At 37.1% G+C, this 24041-nt stretch overlaps 2 protein-coding genes across 5 annotated transcripts in view; one reads left to right on the top strand and one right to left on the bottom strand.

Moving 5' to 3' along the window:
- Positions 1–2534, top strand: part of afap1l2 (actin filament associated protein 1-like 2) — a 44484-nt gene extending 41950 nt beyond the window's left edge. Inside the window, exons 15-19 of one of the 2 annotated variants that reach the window (XM_059532470.1) lie at positions 148–439; positions 596–766; positions 972–1159; positions 1495–1647; positions 1888–2534. In XM_059532470.1, coding sequence (XP_059388453.1) covers positions 148–439; positions 596–766; positions 972–1159; positions 1495–1647; positions 1888–1914 — 831 coding nt within the window. In that variant the 3' untranslated portion in view covers positions 1915–2534. Of the gene's footprint in view, positions 1–147; positions 440–592; positions 767–971; positions 1160–1494; positions 1648–1887 lie in introns of both variants that reach the window. The other variant, XM_059532469.1, reaches the window with a different exon arrangement.
- LOC132122331 (von Willebrand factor A domain-containing protein 2-like) lies at positions 2489–23553 on the bottom strand. Of its 3 annotated transcripts, none has more exons than XM_059532472.1 (14): positions 23503–23553; positions 17012–17065; positions 13844–13918; positions 12924–13057; positions 12148–12257; positions 10268–10462; positions 8880–9013; positions 8664–8793; positions 7958–8013; positions 7758–7865; positions 5785–6363; positions 4314–4865; positions 4095–4217; positions 2489–3179 (listed from the first exon to the last, which is right to left on the bottom strand). In XM_059532472.1, exons 2-14 carry the CDS (start codon positions 17055–17057, stop codon positions 3040–3042), a joined length of 2382 nt encoding a protein of 793 aa, XP_059388455.1. In that variant the 5' UTR covers positions 17058–17065; positions 23503–23553; the 3' UTR covers positions 2489–3039. The 3 variants fall into 3 exon arrangements, with proteins under 3 accessions (XP_059388455.1, XP_059388454.1, XP_059388456.1); XM_059532471.1 differs by having other exon boundaries at positions 17012–17066; positions 23509–23528; XM_059532473.1 differs by lacking the exon at positions 4095–4217 and having other exon boundaries at positions 17012–17066; positions 23509–23529.
- Positions 23554–24041: the final 488 nt, after the last annotated feature.

Genomic DNA, 24041 nt, shown 5'->3' on the forward strand with positions numbered 1-24041 from the left:
ACAGCCTTAAGCATGAGAAGCTTTTTTAGAAAACATTTTTTAAAAAAACGTACAGATCCCAAACTTGAACTTTGAATGGCAGTGTAAATATACAAACCTTTAAAAACAAATGTCTAAAATCTTCTATACAATTTTTGTTTAAAACAGAATGAAACAAATGAAACCTCATTACCGCGCAGCACAGAGAACCTCGATCCTCCACCTGTTGCTCTTAGAGTGAAGACAGACCCCTCTCCAGCCCCCAACCTGCACGTCCAGACTCAAAGAATCAGTTTCCTCAGTCTGGAAACCCAAAAGAGGGCCTCTCCCACCTCGATGCCATCCCAAACCCAAACCCTACCCCATACATCTACACAGACGCCCCAGAGTCCACCCATCTCCAGAGGAAGATCCGCCAGCACAGACAGATTTCTCGATAAACTCAAATTCTCTCCAGCAGGTGAGGGTCGTCACTTGTAAAACAGACCTACAAAACTTTTATTTATTCACCCTGCTGTGCTTTTCCCAGCCATGCACTCAAGTGAGCATATATGCCTTCAGTGTGTGAATGTATGTCATGACTAAAAGCTCCTACACATTCCCTCCCGTTTAGCAGGCCCGGGGTCGGTTGAGGTGAAATTAGGGAAGAACAGGACGGAAGCCGATGTGCGTCGTTACACCGACGAGAGAGACAGGCTGGAACGAGAGAGGGAGGAGGTTAAAAACACTCTGGCCACACTGAGGAAAGACAGACGAGAGGTGAAAGAGGAGCTGAGCTCCTGCCAAGGTACTGCAGCACCACCTATTGGTCATGTTAGAAATGCCCATGTGATGAAAGCAGTAGTTTTGATGGTCTTTCAACTGTGTTTTCTTTCTATTTTTAAGTTGCAATTGTTTTTATATATTACTTGTTAGTTCTGACATACTATAACACCACAATGTCACTCTTAATGTGAAATGCTAATAAATGCTTTTGATTATGGCTTGTATAGAGCCCACTCAGCAGGCCTCTCTGGAGGCTCGTCTGAAGCAGATGGAGGAGACGTGTCGTGAGGCAGAGCGTCGGCGAGTGGAGGTGGAGCTTAGCCTGATGGAGGTGAAGGAGAATTTGAGAAAAGTGGAAGCCGGGCCCTTTACATTAGGCACCACAGTAGATAGCAGTCTACTGGAAACTTCAACGGTTAGTATGACGACATCAAATAAGAATTTTAAAATATATAATACATAATTTAAAGAAATTGGAATAATATTTCACAATGTTACTGTTTTTACTGTGTTGTGTTTTTGATCAAATAAAGCCAAGCAAACAAGCAAAAAAAATGTTTTTTAAATGTACTGACTCCATCTTCTAAATAGTAGTATATAATCTGTTGCTAAACCAAATGAGGTGATTATCTAACATAAGCATACAAGGTGGAAATACTCGGTAGTTAAGAACAAAATTCTACTGTTTATAATAATTCTACTTTTTTTGAGTGACAGAAGTCCAGCTGATTATATTGTTGTGTATTCTAGCCCAAGATGGCACCTGTATCCAGCCCTGCTCCAAATACACCCACCAACACCCCCAACAATGGAGATTCACCTGTCAACTCCGCCACAGCGCTGAAGAACAGACCCCTGTCCATCATGGCATCCGGCAAAGGAAACGTTCTGCAGAAGGCCAAGGTTAGAGTCTGCTGATGCATCCATAGTCCTAACGGAGATCTTAGCTTTTTGATTAAAATAAATAAATAATTTTATTCACTGATGGCGGTATTGTATATATAACATTGGTATATAAATATGGTTATGCAGAGTTCTAATGGTATAACTATCTGAAATTACCACCTCAAGTGTATTCAGTCTTTTATTTATTTATTTATTTTTTACAATATATTCTTGTGTTATGTCATTCTCTCTTTGCAGGAGTGGGAGAAAAAAAACACAAACTAGTGGAAGGGAACAGACAGCACAAATTGACTTTTTAGCCAAAGCTCAAAGGACTGCTAAGGCAAATGCTTCAAGCATGGAGGGAGAGAGAGAAAGAGTGAGAGGGTGTGTCCAATGACCTGCAGGCTCCGCCTCTCTAAACATCACCTTCCACTCATCCCTGCTTCTCTGCATTCAGAGGCTGAGATGTTACTGGGTACATGCAGGCAGCTGATCCAATACAATATCTTTTCTGTTCCCTGCCAAATAACGCCACTGGACGACAATAGATTGTAAATCTATTCAAGTCGATTTTATGTAAGAGAAAGGAAGGGAATAAAAGAAATAACTCTTCCAGTGGTGTGCACATTAATTGATGGATGTTTCACAAGCTTGAGAAGAGACCAAAAAAACTATTTGGCGAGCTTCGAGAACCACTATTTTTAGATTGGAACATTTAGATTCAAATATTCGTAGATCAGCTATTTGGCAAATCTGGTACATTGTAGCTTGGTTCATGTATGCTGGTAACCAAGATGTGAATATATATTACATATCCGTTCAGTGTTTTTGATTTTCAGTGTTACTGTACGCTAGCTGAAACATGCACTTTTTATTCAAATAAAAGTTTGTACTGACAACAATTCATATGCAAAAGCAGTAGTTGAGCACAAGGCATCCTGTTTTGAAATGGAAGAAATTTGCATTTTCTCCAGTAGGTGGCACCAAAACAACTCTATAAAGTATTTGAGTTAGGCTCAAAGTAAAAAAATAAAAAATAATAAATTTAATAGCTTTAAAATGGACGAACATACCACTGTAGTTAATACAAAATAAATATGCTCAAAAACGTAAGCCTCTAACATGAGGTTTTCTGTAACAAGGAGTCTTCAATATGACAAGCAGGTCCAAATCTCCGACAGAATACAGTATATGTTCATAAAGGGTTTTCACTGCTGAATAAACTATACAAACAGCATCAAACCCCTTAAGATGGACCACATAAAAAAATCCTAATAATAGCATTTACAGAATTCATGAAATAGATACACATCCCGTTTGAAGTGTCACCTGTGTGTTCATGTGAATTTAGAATGATTTCTAACTCATATCGCTGAGCTGTGCCTCTGTCTGTGTGTGTTTTCCTCTTTATCTGTGCTGAACTGGGGATGCATGTCTCCTGCGGTGCTGCTTATAGCGCTGCAGCAGCTCTTTTTCACCCTTGTGCTGACGGCGCCCCAGGCCTGCAGGTTTAGGAAGATCTCCTCTGGATGGCTGCTCTCTGCTTCCTGAAACACAAGTTCACAAAATACATAAATCAAAACACTTAAACACACCCTGCCAACCCCCTGTCCATTCTGAAAACCCCACAATTATGACCCATCCGGCAGGCATAGAAAAATAAACAAATCATATTGAGCACTGACATAAGCAGATGTGTGAAGCCATGTTACATCATGTCCATAAGATGGTTTAAAAATAATCAGGATTTACATTGCAATCAATCAGTTTCTTAATCAGTATTGCAGTATTATTATAAACAAATATCTAAAACAATCTAACCTTAAAACAACTTTTATAAAGCATGCAAATAAAATGTATTAAGTAACATTTACATTTTGGATTGGTAAAGGATTGGGTTTTGGATTATGCTCAGCAAAGCTGCACTGATTTGATGAAAAAAAAAATACATTCAATCTGTAATATTATGAAATATTGTTATAATTTATAAAGAACTTTTCAGCAGCCATTGTTTCACATGATCTTCCAGAAATCATTCTATGACTGACTAATTTTATTAATTCTTTGATGAATAGAAAGTTCCAAAGAACAGCATTTATATGAAAGAGAATTAATCTGTAACAAAAGTGTAACTTTACAGTCACTTTTGAGCAACAAAAGTATTAATCACTAAATTGTGAGATATCGCTAAATATTTATAAATTTTTGCCATTTTTTTTTTTTGCTTTTATTTAAATAGCAAAGTAGTTAGATTCTATAGGAAGCAAAGTAAGAGACAGAAAGGGGACAGGATGGGGACTGAACTCTGTTTGCTTGTGGTTCAACCACATTATGTGCTGGAGCACTGTTTCATCTGTAACCTAAAGTAACCTAAAAATGCAAAAGGCTTGAATGAAAACTCCTATATATTTATCAGCTACCCACTATTGTCCAAAAACGAATTAGTAGTTATTGGTACTGACGTGTTTCACAGTGTAGACCCTTCCAACCATTGCAATCGCAGCGGTAGCTGCCGTTGAGCAGCACACAGATGCCATCATTCATACAGGGGTTTGGATTGCACAGGTTAACAGGTTTCTTCACATCTAGAAAGAGGAGTCAATTACAGAGAGCAACGCAAGAATATAAATACATCAGAGATGAAAAATGCTTTCAAAGAGGAATATAATTCGTCTCATTACCTGCACACACCATCTGTACCAGCACATCCTCAGAGTATTTCAGGTCATCGTGTGAAGGTACAGAGATCATGTGATCCTCCGAGCCGGCGATGCGGAAGAGAACCTCCTGCTGTATGTCCCCGATGCCGATCACAAACACTGACACTCCGCTATCCCGGATCTTCTGGGCAGGCACTGCTGCATCTTCCACACTTGTCCCATCAGTCAGCACCACCACGGCTTTGTTGACTCCAGGCCGTGCTCCTTTCCCCACAGTCAGGCTTTGGGAGAGCACATGGAGCAGGGCTGAACCTGTAGAGGCCTTCCCACCCAGAAAAGCAGCGTCTCCCACCGCCTTCAGAACAGCGGAGCCCGAGTCATACTTGTCCAGGTCAAAGACCGTGATGGGCCGCCTCCCATAAACCACCAGTCCCACCTGAGCCACATCTCGATTGATGTCGAACTGCACTGAGGTGCTCCGAACAAAGTCTTGAAGGTGGACAAAGTTGTCCTTTCCTACACCACTGGAGGCATCCAACACAAAAACAAGGTCCAAAGCTTGACCCAGACAGCCTGGTGAAGACAAAAAGAGCTTTAGTATAACAGTTAAAAATCATAATAAAAAAAAAAGAAAAATTGTATCGGTTTGGTAAACCCTACTTTAAATATACGTTGTCATATTTTAGTGCATTATGCTAAGAGCATATTTAGAACATTATTTACACATTTTGATAAATGCATGCCTTCAAGTAACAATTTGCATCCTAAAGGGACATAATAATTAAAAAAAAAGTCTGAGAAGGGAGGCAAATAAATATTCCAATGCAATTCCAACAACAAAAGTTGATTTGTTTCCCCAAGAAACTTGTGAACTGTTCACTTGCAAAAACTGCATTCCATTGCAAATATTTTGCCTTTTCTTTTGTTACTTAAATTTAGTACATTTTCCTCTTAGCAACTTTGCACTTAATCACAAAATTTTGCTTTCCCCTGCGAACAAAATCTCAATCACAAAATCTTTGCATTTCCTCAACAAAGTTTACGTTCAGGCAGTTTAAGCAGGTCAATCCCAGACATTACTTATTATGACTGAATTATTTAAAACATTAGATTAGTCTTCTACAAAAAAATCTCTCTAAGAGCACTAATTTAGTGTATTGGGCTAATTTTGTTTCTCAGTTTTTGTGAGAGTTATGTTCTGTATAATGGTTCACATTTTCATCTTCATGTAACTCTTTGTTAATGTAGTTTTTTTGTCAGTAATTCAGTATGAGATTAATACTAGTTGTACAAACTACATTAATGATGCTTTTTGTCCTTTTTAGGACACTTTTCATTTAAATTGGATCACTATTATTTTTTTTCCACTGAAGAAAGAAATTATAGACAGAGTGACTATAACTCTGGGTGAACTTTCTATTCCTTGACGAACAACAATCTCAGATAAGCATTTTTGAGGACCTAACAGTGGTCAAAGTGTTTAGATCTTTACCCTGGTTGTCGACACTGCAAATTTTGGCTCTTAGCTCTGGGATCTTTGCGCTCAATCTGTCAGGTGACTGGTATGTGATGGTGCGCTGTGGGTTCGCTGTGATGTTGTTTATTTCAGCCCTCATCCCGTCTGGCGCTACACCGATGATGAAGATCTCCCTGTCCCTTGCGTACTTTGCTGGCTCCACTACAGGGTCCACAGACGGCGTTCCTGTGAGCAACACTACCACTCGCGGCAGGTCGTCCTGAACGTCAGCGAACACGGGTGCGCTCTGAAAGCCGTGGCGCGTGATGTAGCGAAGGGCGTTTCCAGCCTTGGCCTGCCCACCCCGATACTGCATGCCCTCAACAGCCTGGATCAGCTTTGCCGGGTCTCTGTGCTCCCCAATTTTGGCTTCTATCTTCACGTCACTTCCATACTGGGCCAACCCCATCTTGACAGGTGTGTCCGAACTCAGTACAGCCTGCATGAAACGCTTCAGGAAGGACTTGAAGCGCAAGAAACCTTCCAGGGTAAGTGCAGAGGAGCCCTCGACCAGGAAGAGCACATCTACAGTGCAGTCAAAACTAAGAATGGGAGCTGAAAAAAGAGGATATGGTTAAAGCCACTCTGATTGACATACATTTGGATTCCATTCTCAGATCTAAGAAACATGCTTGACATACCACTTCTGCATTATCTCGTGTTTATTTAAGAGTTTAGTTAGGATCATGTGAGACATAACATTGTTAAAGGAGAAGGGCATATGGGCTCTATGCTCCTCTATCCATTAACACATGCAAAAATGCATTTACTAACAGCATAAACAAACAAAAAGATCCATCTTTCACTCTGTGGGTAAGTGAGGTCATCTGATCTAACCCCTGCCTGTGATGTCATTCACTCTGACTGACAGAAGGAGGTTTGGCCGGAGGATTCTATGTCAGTGTTACAATGGAATTCATAGGGACTGATGATGGCTTCTATCTCTGAATCTAATTTAGGAAACTTCCCCATCTTGAAAATATATGTGTGTGTGTGTGTGTGTGTGTGTGTGTGTGTGTCTGCTTGTGTGGCCAGAAACTACTCACATTTTTTGCTAATTTTATGGTAGTTTTTTGTATGATTGTTTTTGGAGACTGTTGTGGCACTGTTATTACTATCATCACTGCTAGATTTATAAACATGTATAGAACATTTAAAAAATGTAGTTGGTCACTACAGTTCATAGTCAGTTTATGTTGCAACGGTGACCATGTTATGCTGATATGCTATGCAAAAAAAGGGCATATATAACCTTATATAAAAAAAATATTTGTCTTCATAATTTGTAACACAATAACAATAATAAAGAAAATATTTATAATAATCAGTAGTAGTAGAATCATTGTAATAACTTGAAATTAATAGCAATAACTTTTAAAATAATATTGATAATTATTTTTTTCTCTTTTTGTCACTGATTGTGTTGTGTGTATTGATGTCTTAGCATAAACAATAATAAACATGCATATAACAATCATAAAAAATATTTATATATTTTTTTAATGTCTTTTTAGTAGCTTTTGTTGTGTTTATTGACGATTTGGCAGTATTGTACAATGTACAGTATATCATACCAAAGTGTTGTTTTTCTTCTTTTCATTAATTAATTTCATGTTTGCATTTCACTCCATAAGGCAACCCGTTTACAAGGTTTCTGACTTTGAGGGCATTTGGAGATTCGCAGAGTGGTATTAGCTCATAATTAAGTGTCCCTTTCATCTGCGGGACATAAGACCTCAGAGGTGTATTTCAGTCAGCCACGACCCAGCCCAAAAGCTGTAACATAAAACCATGGGCTGTTTATGACAACTCCCACTCACACACAAATATACACTCCAACCAAACCCACCAAAACAAAACACACACACATCTCACAGTGAATGTGAGACTGGAACAGCTCATTAGATGCTGAGGAGTGTGGGAGGAGAAGCGCATGAGTGTCAACTCACCACAATTGGGGTCACTGCCGTAGCCCACGGGACACTCGCAGCGGTGCTTATCCAGTCCCTCAGATATACATGTCCCACCATTCTGACAGGGGTGAGAGTCACAGGGGTCTGAAGAGAGATGGGATCATTATTATTAATCACATTTTGATGTTTATGGAATTAAATACTCATTATTCTATATTCCGATTGTTAGATCTTACCTGGACATATAGTTCTGTGACACACAACAGGGTTTTGCCTGTAAACTTTGTTATACCTGTAAAGCAGAAACCAGTTTAATCCACAAATTTCTATCAATTAACTGTTTTGTTTTTTTTCTCGGGCCATGAAACCTCAAAACTATAATGATACTACTACTACTACTTCTACTACTACTAATAATAATAATACCTAAACAATAATAATACACTATTACTATCATTATTTGTGTGTGTATTAGCGTGTTAAAATAATTGTATTTCTTTAGTTAGTCAAAGTTTCTGAAAGACAATGTGAAACCACTATTATATTTCTGTTAATTAACTCCTGTGTCTCTTACCTCAGGCCATGAAACTTCAAAATTAATAATAATAATAATATAACTATTCATTTATTTATTAAAAAAATGATCAAATGTTTTTTAAAACATCATGAAACCAGTTTCATTCCATTTGATTCTGTTAATCTCCTTTAAGGTTCACCTCAGGCCATAAAACTTCAATATGAGCCTGGGACACTTCAAAAGAACAAGAACATAATGTGATCTAATACAAACATAAGTGCAGACCTGAGGCATCTCTGGGACTAATGATCCATCCTCTTGTGCAGTGGAGTCAGAATGTGCATTTTGTTAGTATACGTAGTAGTATAGTCAGACTTCAATTAGTCCAAATGCAGCTCAAGACCATTGTGTTTTGCTCCATTTACCTGTAATGAGGGCAGAGGGATGTGTATGTTGAGTATCCCTTGGACCCCTTCCAGCAAATGAAGTTTCCCTGAAGCTCTTTGACTGTCTCCAGGGTTTTTTGAACACACGGGTAAGACTCCACTTTACACCCTGGAGGTTTCACAGCACAGGAAACGTTACTTACTGTTCGGAACCTCAAATGGTGTTGTTGACTGAGTCACAGGTGAGTTTTTTACCTGAAGGAACGGCAGTGCAGACAGATGAGGTGGTGAGGGTGGTGAATAATCCGTTTACAGCGTCACTGAAGTGCTCCGCGAAGAACACATGAGTGTCCGAAGGGCTGCTCGCCAATTCATAGAGCTCTTCCCATCTAAGGAGAGAAAGAAAAGGCATGATTTAGCAGCTAATATGCATTTTGAAAAGCATTACAGTTCAAACATTATTATTTATTTATTTTTTTTTTTTACAATTTAAAATAACTGTTTTAAATGTAAAAAATATGGAATTCTTCCTGTGATGACAGCTGAATGTGTGCTGATTTGCTGCTCAAACGTTACTTGTTGAAAAAAGGTTCCTCAAACGTTTGACCACTTGTGAAAGTCACATAGTCAATTCCAGATTTATAGTACAGGACATATGGTGCAGTACATTTTTGCAGAGACATTTCGAGATGTCAGAGCATATGGTGCTGCAAGAACTCAATTCATCTGAACCCAAACACACTGATACATTCCCAGCTGTTAGATACGGCCCCTAAGGTGAGTTTATCCACTATTATTCCCTCTTCTTCCTGCACCTGTTGGGAAGCTGCCATAAAGCCTCAAAGTAAAGAGAAAACACAGGAATCATGCTATCTGCAGGATAACCAACAGCAACAACACACATCCACGCTGTCAGCGGTCTTTTAGTGTACAATAACACACCTGTCAGTGAGACACTAGTGTGTCTGAGAGCTGTCAGCAAATCAGTTCACTGACTAATAGAGCTGAAAACATTTACAATATGAAAGCACCTGTCCCTGCAAAATTATTCAGAACGATCATAAAATAAAATTAATTAAAAAAACACTGAAAAAGTACACAGAAGTACCTTGAAAATACTAAGGTATACTTTCAGTACCATGGAATAACAAGGACATAAGTTAAATACTTTACCATTCACACAAAGTTGTTTTATCCTTTTATCTTTTATTTAAAAGACCTTAAATTAGTGATAGTGAATTGGTGGGTTTTTGTTAAATGTGAGCCAAAATCATCACAATTAAAAGAACCAAAGACTTAAACTACTTCAGTCTGTGTGCACTGAATTTATTTAATACAGGAGTTTCACCATTTGAGTTGAATTACTGATATAAATGAACTTTTCCACGACATTCTAATTTATTGAGATGCACCTGTATTTATCATATATCGTTATTTTTCAAATTACAGAAATGAAAATTAGATACTATAGTGCAGTGAATGTGGTGAGAAAATGCATAATTCTCATGACAATAATGTCACAAAAAAAATCGTATATTTCCTTTAAGCAAAATCTAACGTGAAATATGACCCGGACATGTTCTTGAGAGATTTTGTGAGGGTTTTATTTGGTTATTGATGTGACTGTAAATGTTTTGTGTTACCTGGGGTAACGGATCCCCACGGCAAACAGAGTCACTCCAGACTGCTTGAGCTCAGAGGCAGCCAGCTGCACTGCCCCCTGGGACTTTCCGTCAGATAAGAGGATGACGACACGTGGCACTGTGGAATTGTGTCCGCTGGAAAACCCCTTCCTCAGAACGAACTTCAGAGCCAGACCTGTCTGTGTGCTTCCACCTCTGAGCGAGAGAAAGAGACAGGCTTATTTTATACATAAAGCATTTTTAAGACATAAAACTGAGAGCCTAGAATATCAAAATGAACTTCTGACACATATCATTGTAAGTGGCTTAATTTAACTAGTGGCCCCTCAGAAGTCTTAGGATAACACAGAAGCCTTTAGTTCCCTTCACTGCACCATGTCCTTAATGCACCTCTCATGATGAAACCTAAACCAATTACAGCATTCTCAAATACACACTGGCTGATGCTTTATCTTTGGGTTGATTCAAACTCTTCCTGACTTCTTTCCAGCGTTAATGCATTCTCTGAACTTCATGAATTAACACTTGATACATACATTGGAATGAACACTTACAGTAGCTAGCCAGTTGATTAAAAAACTTTTTTAGGAACTGCAAATCACATGTAAAGAATCACACTTGTTTTTTTCTGACACAAAATGGGGGTCCAAAAATCTGGGACTTTAAATCAAATTAAAAGCCAGTAATAAAGGATTTGATGGGTTTAAGATTTGTGGAAGATGGAAATCAAAGAAAAATGATGCAAAGTGAAATAATATTTAAGATCCTGCACTATTTCAAGGTCACCAATTAAACAAGCAAATCTGTGTCACTGACCATGTGAACTCCTTTATACAGGAGATCAGAAATTGTTGTAAACTGTTACACTGATAATATTATTTTGTAATTAAAGCATCTGTAGTAGACAGTAGTTAAAAATGCGAAATAAAAAGCATTTCCCCTAAATATTTTATACAGAATATTATATAAATATAAAAAACCAAACAGTCATGAAATGGTATTTTGCATCATTTTCCAGAATAATTACAACTACAATAAAATGTATTAATTTATTTATTTGTAGTAAATAGATGTATATATTATTTAAATGTATATATTTATTATTTATTATAAAATTTATTTTAACATTAACAATATTTTAATAGCAATTCTGATTACGGATGTAATTCACCTTTTGTGTTGTTTTTTGAATAAGCATAAAAGTAAAAGACAACTAATACAATAACATTTTAAATATTATGCATTATTATGTGTTAGTTTTCTCATTGCAGAAATTAGATTAAGGTCATATAAACTTAATATTTGCTTATTTGTTGATTTTTTTATGAAGGTATGCATCTACAAAATACAGTTTTATGAGTGGCTAGTGAATAATAGCTAAAGTGTCACCTACTGACAATACTAATTTATCCTGTGCTGAAATATATGATCTCCTATATCCTACAGGGATACTGACTGACTGCCAGTTGAGATGCAGACATGTGCACAGCTGGGCTTCTCTCCATCATCTTCACTCACAGTTGTTCTGCTAGACAGACAAGTGGTGAGGTTTTCAGTTGGAATCTGAAACAGTAATTTCACAGCCTGTCGAGGGAGATGTGGTATGTCCTGAGTGGGTGATAAGGTTCAGGCCAGCTGTGCGCTCAGTGTAATTCAGCTACTAGTCATTGCAGATGCTTGCACACCGTTCACCACAAAAACCATTAATTCAACCTCATCAAACCGTCCATCATGCACAGCGCCCTCAGACACAGTCGTACACACATGTTGAGAGTGTAATGTAAACATGTCAGTGTTGCTAAAATCTCCAAGATATAAAATCGAGTGAGACATTTTTCAATGCTTTTCTAAAAGACACACAATAACACTAATCTCTGTACCTATAGTGGATTTTCTTCATCTTTTTCTTCAGCTCCTCTTTGCTCTTGTAAGAGTCTAGACTTATTTCCAGCTTGGGTGTGGAACCAAACTGAATCACGCCAACTCTCACCTGCCCAAAACAGACAATGCAGTTTAAACACCACAAACAGGAAGAGGACTGAACATAAAGATACCAGAAGTGGAAGATAAGCCATACAAAATTTAAAGGAATACAGTGTTTTACAAGAACATACCATTTCAGTCTTAATACTTCAAAATTTCATGTTCTACTTGCAATTTCTTTGTACTTATTTGTTTTTCTCAGTGAAATTTTTTTCTGCACCAAATGTTTTTAAGGCTATCCGGTATGCTATTTTGGGAAGTGATCAATGGCTGTCATATTCCAAAACAATACTTAAAAAAAACAAAAAATATATAAAAGAATATAATTTATATGACTTGCATGTCATCTGAAGTCAAAATATAGCTTTATGTGAAAATAAATACCAAAAAAAACAGTCATTATTCACTATTATTGTTATTTCATATGCAAAAACAATTGGGTTTTGTCATTAACAATGCTAATACACTATGTAAAATTTTTTATATAAGTGCTTTTTTGGTGTTTTTGATATTTGTTATAGAGTGTGATCACTATAAAAAGCAAGAGTTGCATAGTAAAATTATAGCATAGTGGATTAAAACTACACAAGGGTGAGTAAATGATTGCGTTTTTTTTTTTTTTTTTTTCATTTTTGGAGAGCTTCTCCCTTCATCTGAGTTTATTCGATCTGACCTTGTCTGTGCTGACATCGAGAGCCTCACACATCTTCAACACATAGTGGCGGGACCGTTCAAATCCTCCTTTTCCAACGCTGTAAGAGCTATCCATCACAAACAGAATATCCACAGCTGCAGAGCACTGCATCACTGACCACACACAGGAGAAAAGACAAAGTTTACCCATCTTAACTCCATCTTTAGCTTCTGAATGGTCACTTATGTATAGTATCAGTCTATGAAAGTCCAGATTGATTAACCCAATGGCACATGGAACAACACAATGGTGCTGCAAAACAGCAACATGCTCACATAAACACTGTCCTGTATTTGACACACATAAGAAGCTTAAAGGTAGCCTGTGGCATGTTCTAGCAGAGATAAATACTCACAAACACATTATAGCAAGTTTGTGCTAGTCAGCTGGCTAAATTATAATCCATGTAGCTGTCATGTTAGAACCCGCCGCCTGTCATAAAGAAGGTGATTAGACAGAGACGGCATGCCGCTGTCTGTAACAGCATACACACTTATGAGGACACAACATAGACTTCTATTGTTTTTATGTAACACTAAATATCATTTCTAGAAGGCAACGTCTGGGGGCAATTTTGTTCCTAAATTATAGGTAAGGAAACACACAATCTCTCACAGGCTTTCAGTTTCTCTGCAGTCATACCCTCAGACGTTCAACATGAAACTAAACCCTCAGACGTTCAACATGAAATTAAACCCTCTCTTTAGAAGTAAACACAGGTTACTCTCTCACACATTTATGTGAAAACACACAGGCAGTAGATCAGTGGTTCTTTAAACAGACATGTATTCTTCTATTCTAGAAATGCTTTCAATGCTGTCCATCTAGACTAAAGAGCTGCTTTGTAAATGTTTGATTAGATTTTCTGACTGAGAAAAAAAAAAAAAGTCAACACTCACTTTCTCCAGCAGCATTTATCTTCATAATGGTTTCAAGATCCGTCTGCATCTCCTGCACAGAGGAAATGGACCACACTATAAAGAAAGAGATACTGTCATTACATTAGTACTGTACTGATAGTAGCCAAAAAATCTGAAATTTAAATTATATATATATATATATATATATATATATATATATATATATATATATATATATATATATATATATATATATATATATATATATATATATATATATATATATAAATATTTAAATAATGGTTTTAAAAATAGTTTTTAAAGTTTATAAGCTACCACAATGGGTCATATTTCATCCAAAATCAAAAGACAAAATAGACATTTAAATATAAAAAGATTAAAAATAGCTTATATAGAATAGAATAGAATAGAATAGAATAGAATAGCTTTATTGTCAATGCATAGCTGTACAATTAAATTTTGGTTCTCTCACTGGAAATGCACACACACAATTTTTTTTTCCAAATATCAACAATTATTTGTTTTAGGATCATTAAGGTTGTTTTAAAAACCATTAAGCACTTCCCTTAATCCTTGTTCTTTCAATGCAAATAAATAAATAAACAAACAAATAAAAAAATTGTCATTGCTGTAAAATTATATATTATTAGTAGTATTTATAAATCATAATCATATTTCTTATACCGCCTATGGTTATTTATGCTTAATTTATTAATATTTTCAAAAAGTTAACTGTAACTGTAAGAATCACAATTAATTAAAAAAATAAAAATAATAACAATAATAAAAATTATGGTCAATTGTCATGAAAATAATGCATTACAATACAACACAAGAAAACCTGAATGGTCCTAAAACCATTTTCAGGTGAAAGGTGAGCTGGACATGTTTTTGGTGTTTTCTGACCCAGGTACTCCCTCAGGGGCTGTCAAAGTCAACAGCAGCTTACACAAATGAGTCATTTTGAGCACAACTCCTAGATAACTGAGCTGACCTCTGGCCCTAAGACACAGCTCCGCATGAAACTCACTAAACATCCTTCAGAGGGGACTAATTCAGAACGATTGGCATTCCTGCAACGCCCACTGGACGTGAAGAGAACGGTCAGGCTGTCCTGGCCTGTGTTTGCTGCTCGAGTGAGCAGGGTTCAGAGCATGCTCTCTCATGCATACAATCGCTGATTGAGAGGCAGGGACCATGTGAACAGCCCAGGGCAGAGACGAGAGTGAAGTCTCTGCGTAACGCTCCTGCAGAGTGGAGTGTGCTTGGGAATCACATACTTTAATCATGTGCTATTGTCTCCTAACACTCATGGCATCTTGAGGAGGGCCGCTCTCAGCACCTTGCCATGGTAACAGGCATCGGCCTAAGAAACCTGCAGGACCCCACAGGCGGATGAGGAGTTGGGGGTGTCAGGGAAAAATTACGAGGCCACATAATGTAAATGGGTTAATTCAAATGAGGGTGGAGGTGAATACAGATCTAGATCATTCTGAGTCACTGCTATTCTCACAAGAATTACGGAAAATAAGAAATAAACAGAGAAAAAGATGATGATTATATTTCATTAATTATTTCTGAAGGAAATTCGACATCAAAAACATTTGAAAAAATTGAAAGAAAAATCGAAACGTAAATTAAAAAAAAAAAAAAAAAGGACTGATAACTCTGGAAAGGGGAAGTCTAGGATTTTTTCACATGATAAATGGCTAGCATCAGTGATGTATGGCTCTGAACAAGCCAAACTTGTATTAGGTCGCAGTAAATCTCTCCTCAAACCTTGCGGTGATCTTATCTGACAGGCTGCACTGTGGAACCAGGAGACATTTTATCGCTTAATTTAAGTGGACTGCAGGACTAAATCCCTCCTCAGATTTATGGCATATGTCCAGGAATGTAATGGGAAAATTCTTGAGGAAAACACGGGTAGATATCTCAATTTAGAAACTCCACACTCCAACAAAATATATAGTCGCACAAGTGTTTAGCTGAGGCCTCAGCAAGACAGCCAACAAAATATAATAACAATGTAAAAATAATTATTATAAACAAAGCCATATTACAACATCTTTGCATCTGTTTGTCTGATAAAACCTATTCCTCACAGGGAAAATGCTGTTGAAGTTAAAGTACTTGTTGAGTAACGAGCATCAGGCTGAATTTCCTAGTTGAGGGCTATAATGAATCATTTCACTCATGACAACTATCAGAGTGTTTAACATGGAAATATATGGCATATATATATATATATGGCAGTGTTAGTGTGTTTGGTCATAGCAGAACAGATCTGCTGCGCTGCAACCAATATATCCACAAATGCTTCTGTTAGCATGTAAGAAATACTGCTGCTGCTCATATAATATCCAGTACATGAAATTACCCCCATATATAACAGATTCAGTTACTCAATAGCAGATCTATATAGGCGGAGCTGGGGGAGGTGGAGGGTTTATGAAGCACGCTGCAATTGCTACAGCAAGCATTAGTGGAGTATTTGAATGTTAAAGGTGCTGTATGTACGTTTTTGACTCTACTAAAGCATAAAAATACAATAATATTTTTGCAGATATTTAAGAAACATGCTAAGTTAACATGTTTATCTGAAAAATGATCTAAAGTCAATTATTTTCCCTTGAAAATGTGCGTTCCTGTTTTGGTTTGTGAAACCCGCCCACTGTCAGTTTACCCAATTTTATTTCGGAACCCCAGGTTGTCACTTGGTGGAAAACACAGTGTATTTCATTTCATTCATCGTCAAGTGCACTCGTTCCTGTTGGTGTCGTCAAACTGGCAATCTGCGTGTGCGTCAAGTCTGAGGAGGAGGGGCCGGGTGAAAAAAAACCCTCTCCAATATTTTGAATTTGGACTGCAATACCTAGTTTAACCACTCGGAGTCAACCTTACATACAGCACCTGTGATTTTAGTGAAAGAAATCACTAAAATTGCACCATGTGAATAATGATGCAGTTATATCAGATTGAGCTCAAACCTATCGGCCTTCATGACAGACCACCGTATTTCCTATATTCTTACATATATCTCAAGTCACTATGCATTAAACATTTTTAAAGTAGAATTGCACAATTAAAAATTAAGAAATTTCTGTATGTTGCAAAGATTAAATTAAATTAAAATAAAATGAAATAAAATTTAGTGTTACAGAATGCCAAGACACCTCTTCTTACCTTGACCAAACAGGAGCATAAGATGCAGCCAGCTTTTAGAGGACATTTTTAAGCCCTGAAATGTGAACAAAACAAGAATCAATTAAAACTGAGGAAAAGAGTCTTGCAGGAGGTCTTTGAAGAGGCCAACTACTGAGCAAGTGTACCAAAAAAAGGCTTGAGAATGCTAACAAAGAGAAAAGCAGCTGTGAGTGAGACTATCAGGGAAAACAAATTTGGGGAGAGAAATATTTCTTGGAATTTCAATTGGAGTTGGTGTGCTTGAGGTTAGTGGGGCAGCAATTTTTATAGACCCTCTGGAGCACTGGTCAGACAAGCATGGGACTTGGGATGGGAAAGAGCCAGTCTGCTGGTTATTCTGAGATCAAACACAACCAACTAATGGCTGAGGGACCAGAGGTGTCAAGTAACGAAGTACAAATACTTCGTTACATTACTTAAGTAGAAATTTGGGGTATCTATACTTTACTTGAGTAATTATTTTTTAGCCGACTTTTTACTTCTACTCCTTACATTTTCACGCAAGTATCTGTACTTTCTACTCCTTACATTTTAAAAATAGCTTCGTTACTGCTATTTCATTTCGGCTTGTTTTCATTCCGGCTTGTCATCATTCAAAAAAAAAAAAAAAAAACTATCCAGACAAATCGCGCCATCCGGATGGAGTGAATTTGATTGTGGTTGGATGAGAAGTATAAACAGATACCATTCCGACACTCTATTGGTTTGTACGCGATCCATCGCACCTGCACAAGACACAAATCACATCACACTTCTGCCAGGACATAGCCAGTTTTGGGTTCGTTTATCAAAAAATATATTTCTTAAAAGTAAGGTTGGGTATGGAACCGGTATGCACCTAACTGAATAAGAGGAAGCAGATTTCGGTGCCTTTTAAATGCCTGAGCGATCGATTGAAATGTTTGTCCTGGTTCTCCGAAATGTAGCCTACACAAGAAGCACGGGCATCGCTAGGCTTTTTTAGCGGGGCTGTAGCATTTAGCTCCATAAACTGTACACAAATTTGTGATCGCCTCAGAGTCATTCCCCTTAAGTTTCATATGAAACCGGCGTCAGACCGGTCTCTTCTCCGTCTTTCAGCGCGCTCTTCAATCCGCAGAGGACACAAGGTATGTGTTTATCGAAAGATTGTTAGAATATCCGTATCTGTGCAGTTCTTTGTCATAAATGCAGTTTACAAAAGGTCACGAGGGAGCAGTCGGTTTCTCATCTTCTGTAAAGTTTTCGCTGCGTTCACCGCTCATCACTAAACAGCTTGTTTCCTCCAGCGAAAATCTAGCCCTTAACACATATGAACGAACACTTAACACTTATTTAAATATACTTAATTTAATCGTACGTACTTCATACATACACCAGCTACTGTGCAAAAGTCTTGGGCACGTTAGTATTTTCACTAAAGAATGGTGTTCGGCCAGTTATTTATATACTTTGCTGTTTCAGTATAAAATATCAGTTTACATTTCCAAACATTCATTTCGCCATTGTCAGACTGCTTGTGCATTCAAAATCTCACTAGATTATTAATAAAATTAATGTCAAACTGATATTTCCTACTGACACACTACAGCAAAAGATATAAATAACTGGCTTAAAACCCTTTTTTGGGGTGAAAATACTAATGTGCCTTAGACTTTTGCACAGTAGGCCTACCCTACTTTACAAACGACTGTTGCTACTTTATAAAGAATGAACATACAGTCATTCACAGAATGGATTAAAGACAGTGACAGACAGCACTCTTCTTAACTAAATATCAGAGTGAGTGACAGAGATACAGTCGAAACATTATGTGTGGTTTTTGTATTAAGTAATGACCCAGATTATGAAATACATTTATTAGCCTTAGGCCTTAGATTGAGCACGACTTGGGAAATTAGAGCATCCAAGGTGAAAGCTATGTATTTATTTTAAATATTTTTAATGGTCTTTAATGTTATCCATAGTTTGTTTGTGGGTCTTTTTTTTTAAAGTATCGGTTCAGGCACCGTTTAGGCGCCGGTACCGTTTTAAAAGTATCGAAATGGCACTGGATTATTTCTCACTGGCTCATTTACCAAATGGGTGCTTTCTCTTCGTCCTCCACAAATTAAGCTACTGTAGGTAGTTCGGTAGCGAGACATTTTAATAAATTATCGTTTGCGATTGACGACGCGATTGACAATGTTGTGATAAGTAGGCTATACCAACTTTGTAACTCGTTACCCCCCCCCCCCCCCCCCACACACACACACACACACACACACACACACACTGGACATAGCAAATACAGGAAGCTATCAATCAAGAAGGTATCAGGATTATGAGTTATTTTTCATTTTTAGTTTTTGATTAATCAATTGGATTAATCATTAATTTTGACACCACTATAATCTTTATTGTATATAGACAACCATACAAGGCTAATTGTTTTTTAGCCTCCACCAATGTTCTTGTCCATTGCCCTTGCAGATTCCTGCAGCTAAACTTGGATGTACATTTACATTGGGACATTTTACCAGGATTTTTATATTGCCTAAAATATCCAGATTTTGGCTGTTTGTGCTTTGCAGATCGATCATTGTATGGCATTCATAAGAGCTATAGAGAGCAGAGCAGACAGCTCCTTGTGCATTAAAACCACTCTCTTGGTACTTTGGTGTCATACAATGATTGGTGCGCAGCGATGCTTCAAGTTGAATGAACGAACAAACACCTAACATGTACGTGTATTTGCGTTACTCTGATCGTTCTCTGTAGATCTCACCTTATCACACGCCACAATTGGTTGATTATGTAACATACCTGCATGTTATTGGTCAAACTACTTTGGATGTTTTAGGCAATATAGAAATTCTGGCAAGGACGCGTCCTGGGAAAATGGCTCATATGGTCACCCTAGGCAACTAGTCATCATATCTCTAGTTCTTTAATGTATTTGCATTGTACTAAAGTACATTCATTTTCAATGGGCATATATGCGGCTGAAACAGGTAGCCTAGTGCATCCCAAATTTTTCAACATGAACATTTTAATATAACATTATAGTCATTATGGCCTATGGCTTTTAGAATAATGTTTTTTTGAGGAGGTGGGGTAGTGCACAATAGGCCCCTGTGGCGCGGCCTAAGCTTTTGTTCTTAATGGCATTTTTTTCCCTTACATTACTTTTACTTTTATACTTTAAGTAGTTTTTTAAACCAGTACTTTTACACTTTTACTTGAGTAAAAAGCTTGAGTTGATACTTCAACTTCTACAAAAGTCTTTTTAAACCCTAGTATCTATACTTCTACTCAAGTAATGAATGTCAATACTTTTGACACCACTGTGAGGGACTCAGGTAGCTGTAGGCTATGAAGTCTGCACCCTTGCGCACTATAAAATGACTGACAGAAGGCAAAGCCATCACTACAACACAAGAACTCATGACAAACTCTTTATGGGTGGCCTCTCCACTGAGCCTAATGAGTAGGCATTACAGGGCCCCAAACATTGTTTCTAGCTGTCCTCCTGATAGCAGGCAAGCTCAAGTCTAAGCCAGTCAAACTGTCGTCATATCAGACTAATCATTTACCCGTCTGTGTTTTGAGAAAAGTGTAGGGAGAGCTGTGATGTGTGGAGAAAACAGCATGATACTGTTCATCTCAGATTAAGTCTCCCTGCAGTCACAAAATCCTCCTTAGGTCAAAGTTCATATCTTTAAGAGCCAAACTTTATTATTAAATTAAACATGTTGACAAATGCCAACTGGAGGCACCAGACAGGAGAATTATTCACCGCTATGGGTCACTGGATTCAATCTCAACGCCTACTTGTTCTGCTCTGCAATCAAAGTCAAACCGACAACCATCCAAAACCACACTGTTAAAAAAAAGAACTGGTTCATTTTTATACTACCAGAATTATCTACTTATTTTCAAATTAATTATTCATTAGCCACATGATGACAAGTTCAAATGTTTGAGGTCAGTAAAATTGTTTTTTGAAAGAACTCATTTAAAAAAATTTATCAGCAAGGATGCATTAAAAAGATCAAAATGACAGTAAAGAAATTTCTAAAACTACAAGATTTTTATTTCAAATAAATGCAAAACTTTTTAAAACATTGATAATAATAAATGTTTCTTGAGCAGCAAATCAGCATATTAAAATGATTTCTGAAGTATCATGCGACACTGAAGACTGGAGGAAAGGCCACTGAAAATTCAGCTTTGCCATCACAGGAATAAATCACATTTTAAAATATACTGAAATAAAAAAATATATATTTTAAATGTTTTTTTTAATGCAATAATGAAGCCTTGGTGAGGATAAGAGGCTTCTTTCAAAAACATTTTTAAAAATCATATCAAGCCCTGGACTTCTGCACCTGTTGAGTATAAGTTTTACAGAAATAAAAGGAACCATAGACATCCATAACACAACTTAAAGACACCTACTAACACACATCATGGCTTTTTCAAGTTTACTAACCTTCCTAAATGTAGCCTAAACTATAAGTAGATAACAGTATAATTCTAGTCATGTTTGTGTGCATTCAGTTGAATCTTTTCTTTAAATGTGTTTGAGAGACAAGCAAAATGTGTGTGTGTGTTATGTCTGCACAGTTGTATCTGATTGGTCGGGTTCCAGGTGTTAAGAGCAGTTTTAAAGGCAAAGTGGTTATCAGTTTTGGAATGAAATGAAGCGAGTATTGAGACAATTCTGACCCGTGCAGTCACTCTTTGATCGTCTCACTCACGGTTGGACTTCTAAAGATACCCACAGAGCACCACTCAAGAGAGGAAACTTTAGGAATGCCACCTGAAATTCTTAAAGACAGAATCTGTTCTGTAAAGAATCAAATCCATCAAAATGAGAGAGAGACTTTTGGACAGTTTAGCCACACAGGACTCTTTATGAGCCTTGAGAAAGTTGGACTACAGTTGTCGAAGGGAATCTGATAAAATCTCAGCCTGATAAGAGGCATTTCCTGCCTGTGAATGAACAGCAGGAAGCAGACAGCACTTGTTCAGGTGCCATTTAAAAGAACCTTCTTTGAGGCTGATAATTATCAGGACTCTTAGAGCACCTCACAAACCTGCCATACGATAACCTTGACTAACAACCCGTCTCGGTCTGTGTAACAAGTGGAGCCGTCTAGGGCCAGAGGAACCCATTAAGATCACCGGCTTTGCTCTCCTAATTCTTCTTTATTCCCAAATTCATACATTCCTCACTGTTCTAAGCTTTCACGTTTCATTATTTCCTACTTTATCTATTAAACAACTCCTAAGCCGAGATGCCTTAACTAAAAAATAATATATATATTTTTAGATGCTAGGGACCCTCTACAATCATCCTTGTGTGAACACTTCCCCCCCCCAAATTTAAAGGATAGCTATATATTTTTTACTTTTATTTTAAGATTTTTTTTTTCATTTCAATAAATTTGTATTTAAATTCGATCAATTTCTAAATTTTTTCTCTAAAATCTTCCACAATCTCTCCTCACCTCTTTTCATGTCTTCCCGAAATCCACTGAAAACTATTGAATATAATTTAGAATAACAAATTACCATTGTATATTTTAAAATATGCTATATATATTTATCTGATATTGCAGAGCTTAAAAGGCAATGCTTGTTAATGTCACAGGAGTGACAGTAAATGAGAAGAGGATGGAAGGACACCACATTCAGGTGGCTCCATTTGAGTTACTCTATTTAAGGCTCACTTATTAAAACTAATTTGTATAGCCCCTCCTCCCACTTTATTGGTGAGAAAACATTTTTTATATATTTAGAATCGCAGTCTATAGTATAAGAAATTGTTTTAATGCATTTGCTGTTTAAGCTAAACGCATCATTGGCATTAATGCATCAAGGGAACGACTCACCTGTGCAGTGACGTCACGCTTGTAGCCAGGCTAGCCACTACAGCGAATAGCATTGCAGATTGGTGTTTGCATATCCTCGAATGTCTAATCTATTAATATCTTAGCTAAATATTAAGCGTAACTAGACACAATTTGCATATCACATTTTTTCATGCAGAAGTTAGTCTATTACACCAATATTTAGTCTAATAAAATACTTTCTTTTCGTTTGGTATTCTGAAAAATTGAAGAACAGACTGATTCCGACGTGGACCTATTTAACCAATTTTACAACAAATCTTTACATTAAACAGTTCATTAATCCGATTGTCGCCAAATTTCGTTTCCAAGCAACACGACTAAATATTTTTCAACAAGTTTTTAAGCAGTTTTCGCTATGTTAACTTCAAGCCCTAAATTAAACTTATTAAAACTTAAAAAGACTTTGACCTAAACCAGCACAGTAATAACGCGCGAGACATTTTTGAATTAGGGTTAGATTTCCTGCGCCGCTGCAGACCATTTTGCGATTTAAGTTTCGGAATAACGACAAACTATAGCTCATAGAAATCTTTAAACAATTAAATATCAAGTTGGACGCATTAGGCAGAAATAGTTCATGAGTAAATGTCTCCTCACCGTCCTGTTCTCGCCGCAGGTTCTGAAGTGTCAGTCTCCTCTCCAGTGTTGTAACCGTGACTCAGTGGTGAACAGTAGAGGGAGCTCTGCTCTGCTACTTCCGTACTGACTTCATCCTCATTCAACTCACTCCACAGACCTTTTTTTTTTTTTTTTTTTTTTTTTTAAATCAAGCCAAGACCCAAATTCTCTCAAAGTTATTAAAAAGTGTCACCAATTTCTCTTGCATAAAATTACAATAACAATTCAACAAAAAGTTTTTTTTCTTCCATGGAAAACTTAATATGGCTTGTTCACATTCATTGCTTTTTTTTTTCTTCATACAATAAAAGCAAATAGTGAACAGAGGCAGATATTCAATAAGTATGTGGGTCCTAAGAAGAAAGATAGTCTTACTAGTCTGAAACATGTGGATGAATGAATGACAATAAATTGCGAAAAAGGTTCGCTCCTTTGCTAAATCCAGCCATTTGTAAAGGCTAGGATGACCATTAAATATGAGCATTCTGAAGAAAAAAAAATTAAAACAAACT

This window comes from Carassius carassius, chromosome 40 (assembly GCF_963082965.1).
Source record: "Carassius carassius chromosome 40, fCarCar2.1, whole genome shotgun sequence".
NCBI lineage: Eukaryota > Metazoa > Chordata > Actinopteri > Cypriniformes > Cyprinidae > Carassius > Carassius carassius.

Coding starts and splice junctions, on each gene's coding strand:
- LOC132122331 (XM_059532472.1), bottom strand. CDS start 17,057: ATGTCCTCTAAAAGCTGGCTGCATCTTATGCTCCTGTTTGGTCAAG. Junction 8,794..8,879: donor CTGCACTGCCGTTCCTTCAG/GTAAAAAACTCA, acceptor TGAAACCTCCAG/GGTGTAAAGTGGAGTCTTAC. Junction 6,364..7,757: donor CGGCAGTGACCCCAATTGTG/GTGAGTTGACAC, acceptor CTCTTTTTTCAG/CTCCCATTCTTAGTTTTGAC.